At 38.2% G+C, this 16666-nt stretch overlaps 1 protein-coding gene across 2 annotated transcripts in view; it reads right to left on the bottom strand.

Moving 5' to 3' along the window:
• ncoa1 (nuclear receptor coactivator 1) overlaps positions 1-16666 on the bottom strand; it is a 115380-nt gene that overhangs the window by 30477 nt on the left and 68237 nt on the right. For both annotated transcript variants that reach the window (XM_041806124.1, XM_041806125.1), the window contains exons 4-10: positions 12624-12790; positions 12180-12286; positions 11851-12028; positions 5699-5878; positions 4965-5057; positions 1461-1601; positions 832-979 (exon numbers count right to left, since the gene is read on the bottom strand). In XM_041806124.1, the coding sequence (XP_041662058.1) occupies positions 832-979; positions 1461-1601; positions 4965-5057; positions 5699-5878; positions 11851-12028; positions 12180-12286; positions 12624-12790 (1014 nt within the window). The remainder of the gene's footprint in view (positions 1-831; positions 980-1460; positions 1602-4964; positions 5058-5698; positions 5879-11850; positions 12029-12179; positions 12287-12623; positions 12791-16666) is intronic.

The following is a 16666-nucleotide window of genomic DNA, read 5'->3' as shown; positions in this document are numbered from 1 at the left end:
TTTTACTAATGCCCTTCTCCTCCGATTGCTCAGCTTGGCTGGATGACCTGCTCTTGGAAGAGTCCTGGCTGTGCCAGACTTCTTTCATTTGAGAATTGTGGAGGAACATTTAGTGCAGCAGATTTTGTAGCCTTCCCCACATGTGTGCCTTGAAACAATCCTGTCTCGGAGCTCTGCAGGAAGTCCCTTTGACCTCATGGCTTGGTTTTTGCTCTGATATGCATTGTCAGTTGTGAGGCCTTCTACAGAGAAGTGTGCCTTTCCAAATCATGTCCAATCAATTTAATTTAATACAGGTGACCTTCAATCAAGATGTAGAAATATCTCAACAAAGATCAAGAGAAATTGGAGGAACCTGAGTTAACTTTCAAGGAATTTTACAAAGGGTCTGAATACTGTGTCAATGTGATATTTTAGTTTTTCTTGCTAATAACTTTGGACTGCAACACAACAAAATTGAAAAAAAGTCAAGGGGGTGCTACAGACTTTCTAAATGCACTGTATATTTGTTGTCCTCAATTATAGGCTCAAGTAAGATTGCTTCCAAGAAAGTGTTTTCATCTAGGTGTCCAAACTTGAGCCATTCCACTTGTTTTGAAATGCATTTTGTTAGTCAGAGAAAAGATGCTTAGGGTTGGTATGTGTAAAGAGGAATGTTTGGTTTCATAAGGGATCAAAACAGCCATGTATGTCAAGAGTGTTTGAACGACTGGCCTTCTGATCCAGCCACAGCAGAAATAGCTACATCAGGAACACTGATGGGTCATAATGTAACATAATGTAATGCACTGAAATCCATGCATCAGTGCATGTATGTGCTGAAGAGAGTACCTGTCAATAGTGTGGATGCCCATAATGAAGGGCTGAACGTCAGGGTTGGGGGGGCAGCAGAATTTGCAGCGGGTCTGAGCGCTGAGCGGGGTGCCATCACTTAACGTGAAATGGTACAGCGGGCTGATGGCCGTGCCGTGGGTCATCACTGGAGGTGATGCACAAAAATAATCAGATACACAGCAGGAGAAAAAGTTAAACATAGTGTTGAAGCATTAAAACACACTTTCATGTTAACCTGAATCAATTTACAGATATTAAATTCTAATTATTTTAATGTTACATCTCCTGAATCTCATAAAACATTCAATTCATCACAGTTTACAGCTTTTAAATGTTCCTATATGAAAGGGAAAGCTGTTTCAACTATTTCTCCAAGCTATTTCCCCTTGCTTTACAACACATCTTTTTCTTTTCCTTAAAACTACTGAATCTACTCTACAGCGACTGGATCAAGCCTCACACTTCTCCTGCAAGTATGAAAAGTTATTGAAATCACGGTATTCAAGCCCATCTATTGTAATGACACTGAAGTGGTGCTGAAACTCCGGTAACCATGACGAAGCTGGCAGCGAGCCTGTCAATGATTTGTGCGAGTGAAAGCTGTACGATCAATGGCGGCTGCTCACCCTCATGCAGCAGCTTCTTGGCGTGGGAGGGCTCTTTGCCCTGCGGCTGAAAGAAAGCGTAGATGCACTTCCTGACCAGGTCCTCCCAGCCAGGCCGGCCTGTCGCTCGCAAAGCACTTGTTTCTATGGAGATGATCTTCCCTGTAGCGGAGAAATACACATACGCAAACACAAACACACACATGAAAAAGATCAGCCTTCATCTGCAGAAGCCTCTGCGCATTCAAGGTTAACAGTGTGACCTTCTCATTAAAAATACCCTATATTGCCAAAAGTATTCGCTCACCTGCCTTGACTAGCATATGAACTTGAGTGACATCTCATTCTTAATCCATAAAGTTTAATATGACGTTGGTCCACCCTTTGCAGCTATAACAGCTTCAACTCTTCTGGGAAGGCTTTCAACAAGGTTTAGGAGTGTGTTTATGGGAATTTTTGACCATTCTTCCAGAAGCGCATTTGTGAGGTCACACGCAGATGTTGGACGAGAGGGCCTGGCTCTCAGTCTCCGCTCTAATTCATCCCAAAGGTGTTCTATGGGGTTGAGGTCAGGACTCTGTGCAGGCCAGTCAAGTTGATCCATACCAAACTCTCTCATCCATGTCTTTATAGACCTTGCTTTGTGCTCTGGTGCACAGTCATGAACAGGAAGGGGCCATCCCCAAACTGTTCCCACAAAGTTGGGAGCATGGAATTGTCCAAAATCTCTTTTGGTATACTTAAGCAATCAGAGTACCTTTCACTGGAACTAAGGGGCCAAAGCCCAGCTCCTGAAAAACAAGCCCACACCATAATCCCCCCTCCACCAAACTTTACACTTAGCACAATGCAGTCAGACAAGTACCGTTCTCCTGGCAACCGCCAAACCCAGACTCGTCCATCAGATTGCCAGATGGAGAAGCATGATTCATCACTCCAGAGAATGCGTCTCCACTGTTCTAGAGTCCAGTGGCGGCTTGCTTTACACCACTGCATCTGACGCTTTGCATCGCACTTAATGATGTATGGCTTGGATGCAGCTGCTTGGCCATGAAAACCCACTCCATTAAGCTCTCTATGCACTGTTCTTGAGCTAATCTGAAGGCCACATGAAGTTTGGAGGTCTGTAGCAACTGACTGCAGAAAGTTGGCGACCTCTGCGCACTATGCACCTTAGCATCCGCTGACCTCGCACCGTCATTTTACATGGCCTACCACTTCGTGGCTGAGTTGCTGTCATTCCCGATCACTTTCACTTTGTTATAATACCACTGACGGTTGACTGTGGAATATTTAGGAGTGAGGAAATTTCACCACTGGACTTGGTGCACAGGTGGCATCCTATCACAGTACCAAGCTAGAATTCACTGAGCTCCTGAGAGCGACCCATTCTTTCACAAATGTTTGTAGAAACAGTCTGCGTGCCTAGGTCCTTAATTTTATACACCTGTGGCCATGGAAGTGATTGGAACTCCTTATTTTATTTTTTTAGGTGGGTGAATGAATACTTTTGGCAATATAGTGCACATTTGATTTGGATGATTTCTAAAATACATACTAGTATTTCCTCTTTTTACAGTCTTGACATTTTTGCATCTCATCAGGATGCATATAGGTAGTTCCCTATTTTACATTAATCATTTAAAGCTAAAGTATGTAAGAATTTTATACTGAAATGTCTGCACTAAAAAACTAACTCTTAGCATATATTTTTTGGGGTTGAGCACTGTTGTTAAGTTGAACATTTCCAACAATTTTAAAAGCCACAGAAATCCTTAATTTCTTACAGTCTGATATTTTCAAACTCATTCTAGCTTGAACCGATATCCATTGAATTCAGAAAGTAATCAGCCCCCTTCACTTTTATCAATTATATTATGCTGCAGCCTGATACTACAGTCATTTAAACTCACTTTTAATCTCATTAAATCTACACTCACTACCCTATAATGACAAAGTAAAAAAAGAGTCGTATATTTTTTTGCAAAATTCTGAAAAATAAATACTGAAATATGACTGACAATAAATATAACTTTGACAATATAACTGCAAAAGCAGTTGAAATTTAGCTCAGGTTCCTCCCGTTTCTCTAGACTGTTGCTGAGATGTGTCTCCCTTTGACTGGAGTCCCCCTGTCTTAAATTAAATTGATTGGACATGATTGGGAAAGGCAAGCACCACTCTATAGAAGGCCTTCCAGCTGAGAATGCATATCAGAGCAAAATGCAAGAGCTGGCCTCCTGGCCAAACTGAGCAATTGGAGGAGAAGGGCCTCAGTAAGAGAGGTGACCAAGAACCTGATGGTCACTCTGACTGAGTTGAGGAGATGGAGATGAGAGAAAGTTGCAGAAGGGCAACCATCACTGCTGCCCTCCACTGATCTGGGATTTATGGCAAAGTGGCTAGATGGAAGCCTCTCCTCAGCACAAAACATATCAAAACTCCTTTAGCTTTCATTCTGAGTTGTGGCGCACTCCAAGCGTGCTTTCATGTGTTGCACAGAGGAGAGGTTTCTGTCTAGCTGCTCTGACATAAAGCCCAGAGCAGTGGATTGCTGCATTGACGGTTGTCCTTCTGGAACTTGGTCACCTCTCTTACCAAGGCACTTCTTTTCCTGAATGCTCAGTTTGGCTGGATGACCAGCTCTTAGAAGATTTCTGGTTGTGCCAAACTTCTTTCAGTTGAGAATTTTGGAGGCCACTGTGCTCTTGGGAAGCTTCAGTGCAGCTTTATATTTTGATGCAGCCTTCCCTAGATCTGTGCCTTGCAACAATCCCTTCTCTGAGCTCTTCAGGGAGCTCATGTTTTAAATTGTCCCAGTGAGGCCTTCTGTAGAGAGGTGTGTGCCATTCCAAATCATGTCCAATCAATTCATTTTACCAAAGTAGGACTCCAACCAAGGTGTAGAAACATCTCAGCCAAGATCAAGAAAAATGGGAGGAACCTGAGCTAAATTTCAAGTGTTGATGCAAACGGTCTTAATGTGATATTTCAGTTTTTATTTTTAATATGTTTGAAAAAATGTATAAAACTCATTTTTTTTCACTTAGTCATTATGGAGCACCGATTGTAGATTTACAATAGTAAACTGTTTTGTCAACTGTAGCATTAGGCTGCAACATAAGTAAAAAGAAAAAAGTAAAAGGGGTCTGAAAATGTTCTGATACACTGCATTCACAGCTTTTATCAGTATAAATAATACCAACTCTCTCCTGCACTAGAATTGAGCTCCTCCTACTGTGACAGTCTACAGTGCTGTAAAAAAAATGGTACTAGCCTCTTTTCTGATTTCATGTCATTTTTTGCACATTTGTCACACTCACATGTTTCAGATAACCAAACTAATTGTAACATTAGACAAAGATAACCTGAGTTAATACCGTTTTAAAAATGATTATTTCATTTATCAAGGGAAAAAAGCCATCCAAACCTACCTGGCCCGATGTGAAAAAGTAATTTGCTACTTGTGTATATAAATCTATACATGCTTACTTATGCTGGTATTTGTGTGTGTGCATGTGTTACCTGTGGGATCCTGCTTGGTGATGAAAGACTCAGTGCTGAAAGGCTGTGTGCGAGGCATCCGACAGGCGATACAGATCAGGCAGCTCTGCAAGTCTGGAGAAAGGAAGCACACAAATGTTAAGGTGTGTGTTTTTCTTTGTGCCTGCTGCTTTTACATCAAAACCACAAAGCTTTTTATTGCATCTACACATGCTAGATTTAGGTCCAACACTGGGTTAAGACATCTTTGCCCAAATTACAGTATAGTCTACTTTAAGGGTAATTTCTCATTTAGGATGGACATTCAAGGTATTAAAGCAACTGAGATAGTTCCAACAAAGATGCATCTTGAGTCTCAGACCTAGCTTCTATTGGGTGTAAATCCTTGGTCAACACGGTCATTAAGCGCATTGTTTTCAAAAATGGAAAAATTCAGAGGATGAAGATCAGAAACGATGACACAACTTATGCTAGAAATTAACTGATTATATAACAGGATTTAGTGGGGAAGATTCACCTAAATATGAACCAAAACTTATAGAAAGTTGGTGCAAAAGGCGAAAGCTGTAATATTTTTGCCAAATATAGAGAACAGAAAAAAATCTCTCATTGAAAATGCTCAAATCTCGTCTTTAGTTAGAAGAGTGCTAAGTTTCCTACATGAGGCTTTCTTAATTCATCCAAACTGCCATTATTATCACAGTTTCTGCCCAAGATATTGTGATAATTAACTCATCATCTGTGTTTCTATTTACCATCTCCCTCTTCCTGCACGGTCCGTGGCTGGGACACGGTGAAACACTGCATAATCTCGTACTGCTGCCGAGCCTCTGGATTTTCTGAATCTACCTCGTCTGGTGGCCTCTTCAGCATGCGACAGTTAAACGTGTGGCTGTTCCTTCGACCAGGTTCCTGAGGCCACGGCCCACCGTTTACTAGACAGACAGGAAAAAATAAAAAAAAAACAGTTTGAATGTCGACATCTGTAACACTACGATGAAAAGAGATGTACAGTATGTTTCAAAAGGCGCTACTAATCAGGAGTAAGACGGCATAAAAGTAAGAAATAATGTTTAATACAAGGGAGTAAAAATGTTTTAAAAAGCCTAAAGGATTCACGTGTCTCATTTGTGTGAGCAGCACTGAATGTAAACAGAAGATCTGTTTACAAGAAGCTTCACTTGCAGCTTTAAGGTACTTCACTTTTTTAAACATTAAACAAACTGTTGAATGGGACACTTGAGCAAAACTGCTGCAAATAGATTATCATTAAGCAAATCTTGGTCCAAAGTGAGAAACCGTACTTTGTTGAGGTTCTTGAGTACCGTTTGCCTGTACTACAAAAGGCATCTTCAGAAATTGTCATTAAGCATACATTTCAAAGTGACTTCTTCCTCTCTCTAGCTTTGAATTGAAAGACAACATGCTAGAAACCTATTCAAACCTCTTTTGTCCTTTATCCTACTAAAACCAATGAAATTTCAGCTTTAACATGAGCACTCTATAATTTGCATCAAGCTTAATTTAACACTTAACTGTCACAAGTAAGATTTATGACAAATCTGAGTTCTGTTAATTAGTCTTGAAACAGTTAAAATGCACAGAAAGTATCACTGAGAGTCTCACCCGCTAATATACAGTTGAAACCAGAAGTTTACATACACTATATAAAAAGGCACATAAACTTTTTTTCTCACCATCTAACATTAAATCAGATTAAACTTTTCCTGTTTTTGGTCAGTTAGGATTACCAAAATAATTTCTATTTGCTAAATGCCAGAATAATGAGAGAGATCATTTTTTAGACAATTTTTTATTATTTTCTTGAGAGTCAGAAGTTTACATACACTAAGATTACTATGCCTTTAAACAATCTGGGAAAGCCCAGATGATGATGTCATGTCTTTGGAAGCCTCTGATAGGTTTATTGACAACATTTGAGTTAATTAGAGGCACACCTGTGGATGTATTTTAAGGCACACCTGAAACACACTGCTTCTTTGTGTAACATCATGGGAAAATCAAAAGAAATCAGCCAAGATATCAGGAAGAGAATTGTGGACTTGCACAAGTCTGGTTCATCATTGGGTGCAATTTCCAGATGCCTGAAGGTGCCAAGCTCATCTGTTCAAACAATTACACACAAGTATGAACACCATGGGAATGTCCAGCCATCATACTGCTCAGGAAGGAGACGGGTTCTGTGTCCCAGAGATGAACGTGCTTTGGTCCAAAAAGTGCATCTCAACCCAAGAACAAAAGCAAAAGACCTTGTGAAGATGCTGGCTGAAGCTGGTAAGAGTGTGTCATTATCAACAGTCAAATGAGTCCTGTACCCACATGGGCTGAAAGGCCACTCTCCCAGGAAGAAGCCATTACTCCAAAAGAAACATAAAAAAGCCAGATTACAGTTTGCAAATGCACACAGGGACAAAGACCTTAATTTTTGGAGACATGTTCTGTGGTCTGACGAATCTAAAATTGAACTTTTTGGCCATAATGACCATCGTTACATTTGGAGAAAAAAGGGAGAAGCTTGCAAGCCTGAGAATACCATCCCAACTGTGAAACATGGGGGTGGCAGCATCATGTTGTGAGGTTGTTTTGCTGCAGGAGGGACTGGTGCACTTCACAAAATAGATGGCATCATGAGGAAAGAACATTATGTGGAAATACTGAAGCAACATCTCAAGACATCAGCCAGGGAGTTAAAGCTTGGGCGCAAATGGGTTTTCCAAATGGACAATGACCCTAAGCATACTGCCAAACTGGTTACAAAGTGGCTTAAGGATAACAAAGTCAATATTTTGGAGTGGCCATCACAAAGCCCTGATCTCAATCCCATTGAAAATTTATGGGCAGAGCTGAAAAGGCATGTGCGAGCAAGGCGGCCTACAAACTTGGCTCAGTTACACCAGTTCTGCCAGGAGGAATGGGCTAAAATTCCTGCAAACTACTGTGAGAAGCTTGTGGAAGCATATCCAAAACGTTTGACCCAAGTCATACAGTTTGAAGGCAATGATACCAAATACTAATGAAATGTATGTAAACTTCTGACTCTCAAGAAAATAATAAAAAAATGTCTAAAAAATGATCTCTCTCATTATTCTGGCATTTAGCAAATAGAAATAATTTTGGTGATCCTAATCGACCAAAAACAGGAAAAGTTTAATCTGATTTAATGTTAGACAGTGAGAAAAAAAAAGTTTATGTGCCTTTATATATAGTGTATGTAAACTTCTGGTTTCAACTGTATGGGAAGGTATAAACATTAATAACACCACATATTTGCCTATCACCCACACTGCCTGGTTTTTAATCAAATGTTGAAACATGCTTTTATTACAGGCTTATGGCTCTGCGTCAGAGAAGCTCCTTTCATCCTTTTCTCTTTCTTCTACACCTCTGCTTCCAACACTTTTTCAACATTTCAATTCCTGCCTCTGTGTTGGTCTTTGCGTTTTTTTTTCTTTTGTTTGTTTGATTGTCTAACACTTTGGTCAACTTTTGTTGTGACCTTTTTTTTGTGTCTTGCAGGGACGCACAATACAGTATTATCGATACACAGGACAAAATTATCAGCCTCCCTCTGAAAATTTCACCTTTTAAAGGTATTTCCCAAGTGCTGTTATATGGAGAAAGGACTTTTTATCACAGCTTTTCCAAACATCTGAGTTTTATTTTTGATGCTTACATGATTTTACCTTGCACACAGAAACAAAAATATACCAAAAAACTTAAAAACTACCAGGTTCTAAATTATTAGCCCCCTTTAGATCTGACTTTTTTGTTGAGCCGTAGCACAAACTACTGTTGTGCAGTGATGTGTTTAACTTTGTAATACTCAAAGCTTCAAACTGAGGGTTATCTTCACATTTACACACAGTCTAAAAACTTTCATTTGAGCTGTCACTGAGAAAGCACCATGGCAAAAACAAAAAAAAATCAGTTTAGACTGAAGAAAAATTGATGCTCGCAAAGCAGGAGAAGGATATGCAAAGTTATCACAGCATTTTAAAGTTCAAAGAGAGCCTCATAGTCCAGAACAAAATTGGCAGAGACAGAAAGAGATAGATTTCAAAGACCTTGAAAAGAAAACTAGTGAGAGATGTATCTAAGGTAAGGATGAAGGAAAAATCAATACAGCATAGTATTGCAAATATTTTGCACAGCGATATATCATATCATATCTTCTGGCAAGTATGTTTTTTTTTTTTTTTTCAGATTAACTGCTTATATGAACTAAAGTCTAAGATACTGGATAGATAGCATCAGTTGCTTTTCTGTTCACTTGCTGTTTAGTTCTTTGTCCAGTGAGGTCGGCAGAGGTGACGGTCACACAGCAGGAGAAATTAGTACAACCAATATGGCAGCACCAGGGAAGGGACATTAGAACTGCAAGCAGGGCGCAAGCAACATGGACATCACACATGGGGTTTGCAAGGAGTGCTGCATGAAAACAAAATACTGCGGTAATACGATAAAAAAGAAAGTAAGGCTAATGCTAAATCAGCTGAGCAGTTGAATAAATTGTATAGATAACAATATATCGCTATGTATGGTATCGCAATACTCTGTGTATTGCAAAATGTTTGAAATAGAAATAATATCAAATCATGGTATAAGTATTGTGATAATATTGTATCTTGGGGCCATTAGTGATTCCCAACCCTAGTCTAAGGACTCCAGAACAACTGCCAAGACACTAGTGAAGCATTTAGCCAAGTCAAGAATTGTAGTCTCAAGGAAGACAATCACTGGAGCAGGGGTGTCAAACTCAATCACAGCAGGGGTTGGAATCTGGATTCAGGTCTAACCTGAGGGCCTAACAGGCTCAACTTTTTAACTGTCAACTTCATTTCCCCAGTAATAAAATATGAAAAAAATCTTTGCACCGATGATAAATGATTTTGAGGTTAAAAAGTAGAAAGGATAAGTTTAAAGGTTCATAATATGAGAAAAGTAAATGTATAAGTTCAAAAAGGTCAAAACATGAAATTGAAATTGAAAAATTGTGTTTTTTAAATGCAAATATATAAGAAACAAAGTCAAAATTATAAGCTTAAAAGGTCAAAATATGAAATAAAATGTGTAATCATCAAATTAAAAGTCAAAATATAATTCAAAATTTTTAAATAGTGAGTCTACAAGGTCAAACTATAGGATTATAAAGTCAAAGTAAGGAGTTGAAAATATGACATAAAATACAAAACAATGAGTTAAAAAGGTCAAAACATGACTTAAAATTTTCAATTGGGGATTAAAAGCTCAAAATATGATATAAAAGGCCAAAATTATGAGTTGAAATATTCAAAGTACGAAATAAAAAGTCAAAATCCCAATTTTGAGTCCTTATTGTGAGATGCAAAATTGAAAATATGACATTAAAACACAAATAATTTTATTTTCCCATATTCCTGACTTTTATCAATTATTTTTACTCCTTACTTTTTCAGATTTTATGATTTTAAGATATCTTAAATCATCAAGTGACATTTTTATACTTGAGGAAATCTGCGTACTGATGGGCCAGTAATAACAGAAATATCATATGATCTTGGCCCCTGGGCCTTGAGTTTGACACCCCTGCACTAGAGCCATGAGCAGGAATGTACCATAAAAAACTTCAAGTCAGACTAAAGTATTCTAGGGACAACCTAGAGAAAGATTATGCATACTGGAAGAATTTCCTTTGGTCAGAGGAGACTGAAATAGAGCTCTTTGGCCATATAACCCAAAGAAACCGTCTTCAGCGCGTCTGGAATCTTGCAAAGGCAGAAGACATCATGAAAGAAAAAACCATTGCATTGTTTTTCAACACAACCCAAGAGAAGAGCTACCTCCAGAAGACCAAAGTGAGCCTTACTGAGTGGCCTGCACAAAGTCCTGACTTGAATCCCATTGAAAATCTGGGGTGAACTGAAGCCCGAGGTCCATGTTGAAAGACCATCACATCTGGTGGAGCTTGAGAGATTTACCATTGAGGAATGGGCTGGGATTCCTCAGGAGATGTGTCTGAGACTTGTTAAAAAAACTACTGCAGGCTGTTATCCAGCAAAAAGGAGACACAATTGACAATTAGCATCAGGGGGGCTAATAATTGAGAACCTGGTAGTTTTTGTTGTAGAATAAAACAGAATTTGCCTCATTTCAAATGTTACTTTTAAGCTGCTAAAAGACACATATCGAATTTGCATATGTTCCTCATTTTGCACAATTTTCACCTAAAACTTCTCCTACTTAGGGTTATAAAAGTTTATAAAAAAGCATCCAGAATAATAAAAACACTTTTGTTTCACAGGGAGAAAAGAAAGCTTTGGAGATCTTTGTTTCCAAGGAGAAAGGAGAGCTGAGGTGATTATTGTTTCTCTGCAAGTGTCCTCACATGAACCTGACTCACGCCTCCTCTTTTTCCATTATATTCTCCTCTCAAGGTTGAAACTAAAAAATTAAAACAACCTTAAATAATGTTAAAGAGTGAAGAAGACCTTTGTTTCACTCTTCCCTCCCTCCCTTCTCTAACCTCACCCACACATGTGCACCCCTCCTACTCTGACTCCCTTCTCCTGGCAGCTTCAAACTGCCTTCATGTAAAATTTCAACAGTTTGTCATCCCATCTTTTTACATCTCTGTTAAATTCACTTTATCTTCAGTGTAACTGTCCAATAATCAAAGTTAATTATCCGTATTAATGACTGTATTGATTCTGCAGCATAAAAACTCATCCTCTGAGTTTCACGGCCTCCTAAAAGGGCTTCACCGGTGCTGAATCTGTCAAATGTAAAGCCTATGAAAATGTAATTACCAAATATCTTTTAATAACATAATAGTCACTTGCATCTTACATAACATAACATAAAGTATTAGGGAGAAAATCAGTTAAATCCACACCCCTAGCTCACTCACCCAGGCTTTTAGGCAGCAGATTTCGAACAAATTCATTGTGGTCTCCCACATGGAGGATGCTGTACACGCTTGAAGTCATCAGCTCCTCCTGGGCGTATCCAAGGTAACTCGTCACGTTCTCAGAAACAAAGACAATGCGGCCCTCCCGATTCACGACGAAGAAAAACCCATCGAGGGCCTGAAGGAGCAGGAGAAGGAGAAGGAGAAGTAGGGTCAAAGACAAAGGAGAAGAAATTCAGATGGCGTGTTGTGTGATGGGAGTTAAAAATCCCACAAGTGGTGCTGGGGAGGAAACGTTGCGTGTCTGTGATTGTGAATGTATTCTTCACCTCTAGCAGCATCGGCCCTAGTGCCTCTTTCTCCACCAGCCCCTGGCTGCTGGAGGAGATGTCGCTCTTCTGCACCTCATCATCCGGAGACAGAAGGGCTGCTTTCTCTGTCAGGAGGAAGCAAGGACAAATCAGATATCTGGTTATAAAGATACAAACCGATCCTATAAATCAATAAAGTCATCTTAAATATCCCTAAATATGATTTTCTTTAAATTCTTCAGCAAAGTACTTTAACATTCCTAGTAAACTTTTTTAAAATATAATTTCTGCCGTAAAATAAAGAAACATTTAACCTTTAGTCTGATTAAATACTCTTTAGCTTGCAGCCAAAATGACTCTTAATCTAATTTCTTTGCAGCATAAAAACAGAAATCAAAAGATGGCATCAGCAAAAGAAGCTGTATAGCTTCTCATGGATCACTTCTGTGTGCCTCTCCCTACCCTGCTCACGCCGTTTCATCTGCTGGATTTGGTCCACGGTGCTCTTGAGGATGTGGCACTTGTCAGGTTTGACACTGAGGCTGGCAATGTCGCCCATGTTGGATGACAGCAGCTCGGCCAGCTCCTCGATGTAGCGGCACTCCAGCTCCCGTCTCCGCTTCTCCAGACTGCAGAATAAAAAAGACATATGTGGAAAGTAATGAGACTCAAACACCTCAGTGCTTGCATTTAGATTATGCTATAAAGTTACACTGAGAAGGTGAGCTTTAGTTTACATTTCAGGACGCTCTCTTGACCACGATGCCATATGCTGAAACCGGCCAAAGTCAAAACTGCTATTGTCCTTAAACACACTGTTATTACCCAGTGTTACAAAATAGTTGGCTCGATTGTTAAGACTGTGAGGAAGTAATCAGCAGGAAAAAGGTTGCAGTGGAGAGACCAGAGGATGTGTTCAGACGAGAAATACGCCAACCTGACGCTGGTTTCAAGTGGTTCATTGTTCTGTTTGCGGACAGGAACACATATCATAAATCTTTGTGTCATCTAGATATGGAACTATTAGTATTTAATTGGTTGTCCAATTAAAAGAATATTAACTTGCAAGACTTCAGATGAATTATTTACCAGATTTTAAGGCAGAACTGCTAGAGTCTCAGAGGATTTAACTAGAGGTGGAAGAAGGACTAGACTACTGTACTCAAGTAAAAATAGTTACTTTGGATAAAATATACTTTAGCAGCATCAAAAGTAGTGATCAATAAATTTACTGAAGTACACGTAAAGTTACTTTGGATAAAACATACCTAAGTGGAAGCACTAGTAGTGATCTATAAATCTACTCAAGTAAAAATAAAGTTACTTTGGATAAAATATATTTAAGTAGCAGTAAAAGTGGTAATCTATAGGTCTACTCAAGTAAAAGTAAAAAGTTACTTTGGATAAAATATACTTAAGTAGAAGTACAAGTAATGATCTATAAATCTACTCAAGTAAAAGTAAAGTTACTTTGGATAAAATATACTTAGAAGTACAAGTAGTGATCTATAAATCTAGGCAAGTAAAAAGTAAGCCATTTAAAATGTACTTAAAATACTGAGTACTGAGTAGCTACTTTTGAAACTTGAAGGGGTTATATGGGGGTTATGCAAAATATTATCTTTTCTTAATATGAATTAACTACAAGAGAATATGAATCTAAAACCAGGTTGTTTTGTATAAGGTGAGACTCGACCTAAAGTCAAATGTAACAGCTGTCTAGGAAGAAATGTCGAATCATTCTCTTGATACTAGTGATGGGAATTACGGCTCTTTTCAGAGATCTAGATCACTCGGGTTATTCAGAAGAGTCGGCTCTTTCGGCTCCCAAAATGCTCTTCATTCGGTGCCACTTTGGCTTTTAAGAAATCAGACAAATTAAGCATTTGTGACCCAGAAAATTGTGGGATTAAAATCTTTTATTCTTAGAATTGCACAAATTTTACATGCCGCTTCATATAAAACTATAATTTTTTAGACAATCAGGTACCAGTTCTATAAATTTTTTAATATGCTCAAAGTTGTACATTACAAACCCAGTGTGAATAGTCTTCTGTGATTTCCATTAAAATATAACTACTAATAAAATATATAACACTGCTTTGTCAAAATATTTCCTAAATAAATCAAGCTATATAAATGAAGCATGGGGACAAAAAATGAACCATAAAACTCAAAGAATGACTACATTTTACGTAATGTTTAATGAAAAAAAAATAGAACTATGTTACACAACCTAGAACGTGTCCTTATTTATGAGGAATTTGTCGTTACTGATTGCTGAAATTTGCATAGCTACATTTTCTCCTCTCTTTCTCTCTGTGAGTGGAGACTGAATGTTCATGGAACACTGAGCAACATCATTCCCCTCTCCTCCAGCTTTTCTTTAATCATATCTGATTGGTTAAAAGTCATACACACAAACACATGTAGCTACACATACATATGGAGTCAACCACAGTTATGTTAATGAGGAAGGGTCTTTCACGTGTTGGCTGTGGTAGAACGGTGTGGAGGAAATATCCTCCCTTTATTCTGTGCTCTTCTGTGGGGGAAGGAGGGGCGGGGGAGGTGTGGACGGCTCTCAACGGTGTGCCAGCTCCCATTGTTCACACTAAAGAGCTGGCACATACAGACGGTGTGTTCGTGACCGACACATCATTACTCGCTACAGACCATCATGTGCCGTAAACGTTAAACTTCTGGCCATTTTCCTTTTGGCAGATGGCTAGAACCTCCTCGTTTTTGCTTTAAGTGTTACATTTTCTACTCAGTAATAAATGCTTTATAAAATGTAGTGAAGTACAATACTTCCCTTAAAATGTACTTTAGTAAAAGTAATGATTTTGAAAAGTATTCAAAAAAGCTACTCAATCACAGTAACTTGAGTAAATGCAGTTAGTTACTTTCCACCTCTGGTTTTAACTAGGGATGCCTTGATTAAACTGCAGCTGATCCTTATTGGCAATTACAGATGCTCATTTATAGTAAATAATTATCATGGTTATTTTAAATGATACTGACAGGACGACCGTTGGACACTCATAGATTTCCTTGCTGATGAGACAGTAAAATGCAATGCTTTTCCAAAGTGTTCACCAGTTTCTTAAACTGTGGGTTGCTACTGGAAGCATGTCTTTTTTTGGGATGACTGTGACATTTTTCAAACCCTCTGCTCCTCACTTAAATCAAAGTGAGAGCTGTAAATATTGGCTGTATGTACAAAAAAGTTAGTGGAGTTTTAGGCCCAAAAAACTACATCTGCAGAACTCTTTTTCTTTGTTCTTCCCCATTCCTTACACTTCAAAATGTGTTTTACAGATATATCTGATCTACATTGATTCATATATCAGTATCAACCATATCACGATGATCATTCTGATTTTGTAATAAGAAAAACACGCAAAATTACGGAAAATAGGATTTTTTGCAAACTACTCTAGAAAAAAGGGACAGTTGAGGATTTGCATGTTATGTAGAGCACAACTTCTCTGTTGCTGCTGCAAAAAAGGTACTAAGACATATTTCAGGGTAAACAGATATTGCACCTACTGTAATTTGAAAACTGCAGTAGGACATACTGAGATTTAAATCTAAACTTCAATTAATTGCCCTGCCCTAGTTGAACCCAGCAGATTATGCCTGTTGCCCACTTTACCTTAACTGTTACCATGTATATAAAGTCACATTATAATGAGTTAAGGTCCAGTCAGGGAAAGGGAAAGTCACAGGATTTAAGAAAAGGAAATTTTGGTTTGGTGATGAGCTTGAATTAATACGGCTGTTTGGAGGTGATATTTGTTTTCTTAGCAATATAAAATAACCACAGCAAATGTGTAGTGGCTGAGTTAATGTTCTGAGACTTCCCGCCTTTCATTTATCAGACTATTAGCCTTATAATTTTTTTTTAAATCTGTAAGTGGGCTTTAATTAATTCCCTTAAATTCACACACGTAATGAAAGAATCTACACATTGTGTAATTCAGTTTCCATACTGTAGGATATGTGTTACATTGCTTCTAGGGAGGTTTTTGTTCTGCTCTGTTAAACAAAGTTGGTAAAATAGGCTGTTGACCAAGGCTGAATATTTGGGAAATTAATCTAACCATGATTTTTATCTCCAACATTGCAATTTTGATTTAATAAGCAATTATTTTTTAACTTCCTTATCTTATGAATTTTTCAACAAACACAATCAATAAATCATTCTACATTATAACCAACACAATAGATTAAACAAGGGCTTAACAAGTTTAAAAACTATCTAATTATAATCATTTCAACTTATATTGCAAATTCAATATGAATTGCTATATGGAAGGGAATGATCATTTTCATGTTATACTCATACTAATCATATGCAGAAATGAGGAAAGTAGGACTTTTGTAAATTATTTCAAAAAATGACACTTAATGACTGCATGATTTGTTAGGCAAAAAAAATTTTTAAATTGGTATTTTGACACACATTCAGGTTAAAGAAATATTGCACCTTCTGCGATTTG

This window comes from Cheilinus undulatus, linkage group 14 (assembly GCF_018320785.1).
Source record: "Cheilinus undulatus linkage group 14, ASM1832078v1, whole genome shotgun sequence".
Taxonomy (NCBI): Eukaryota; Metazoa; Chordata; class Actinopteri; order Labriformes; family Labridae; genus Cheilinus; species Cheilinus undulatus.
This window is presented reverse-complemented; position numbering and strand designations above follow the sequence as displayed.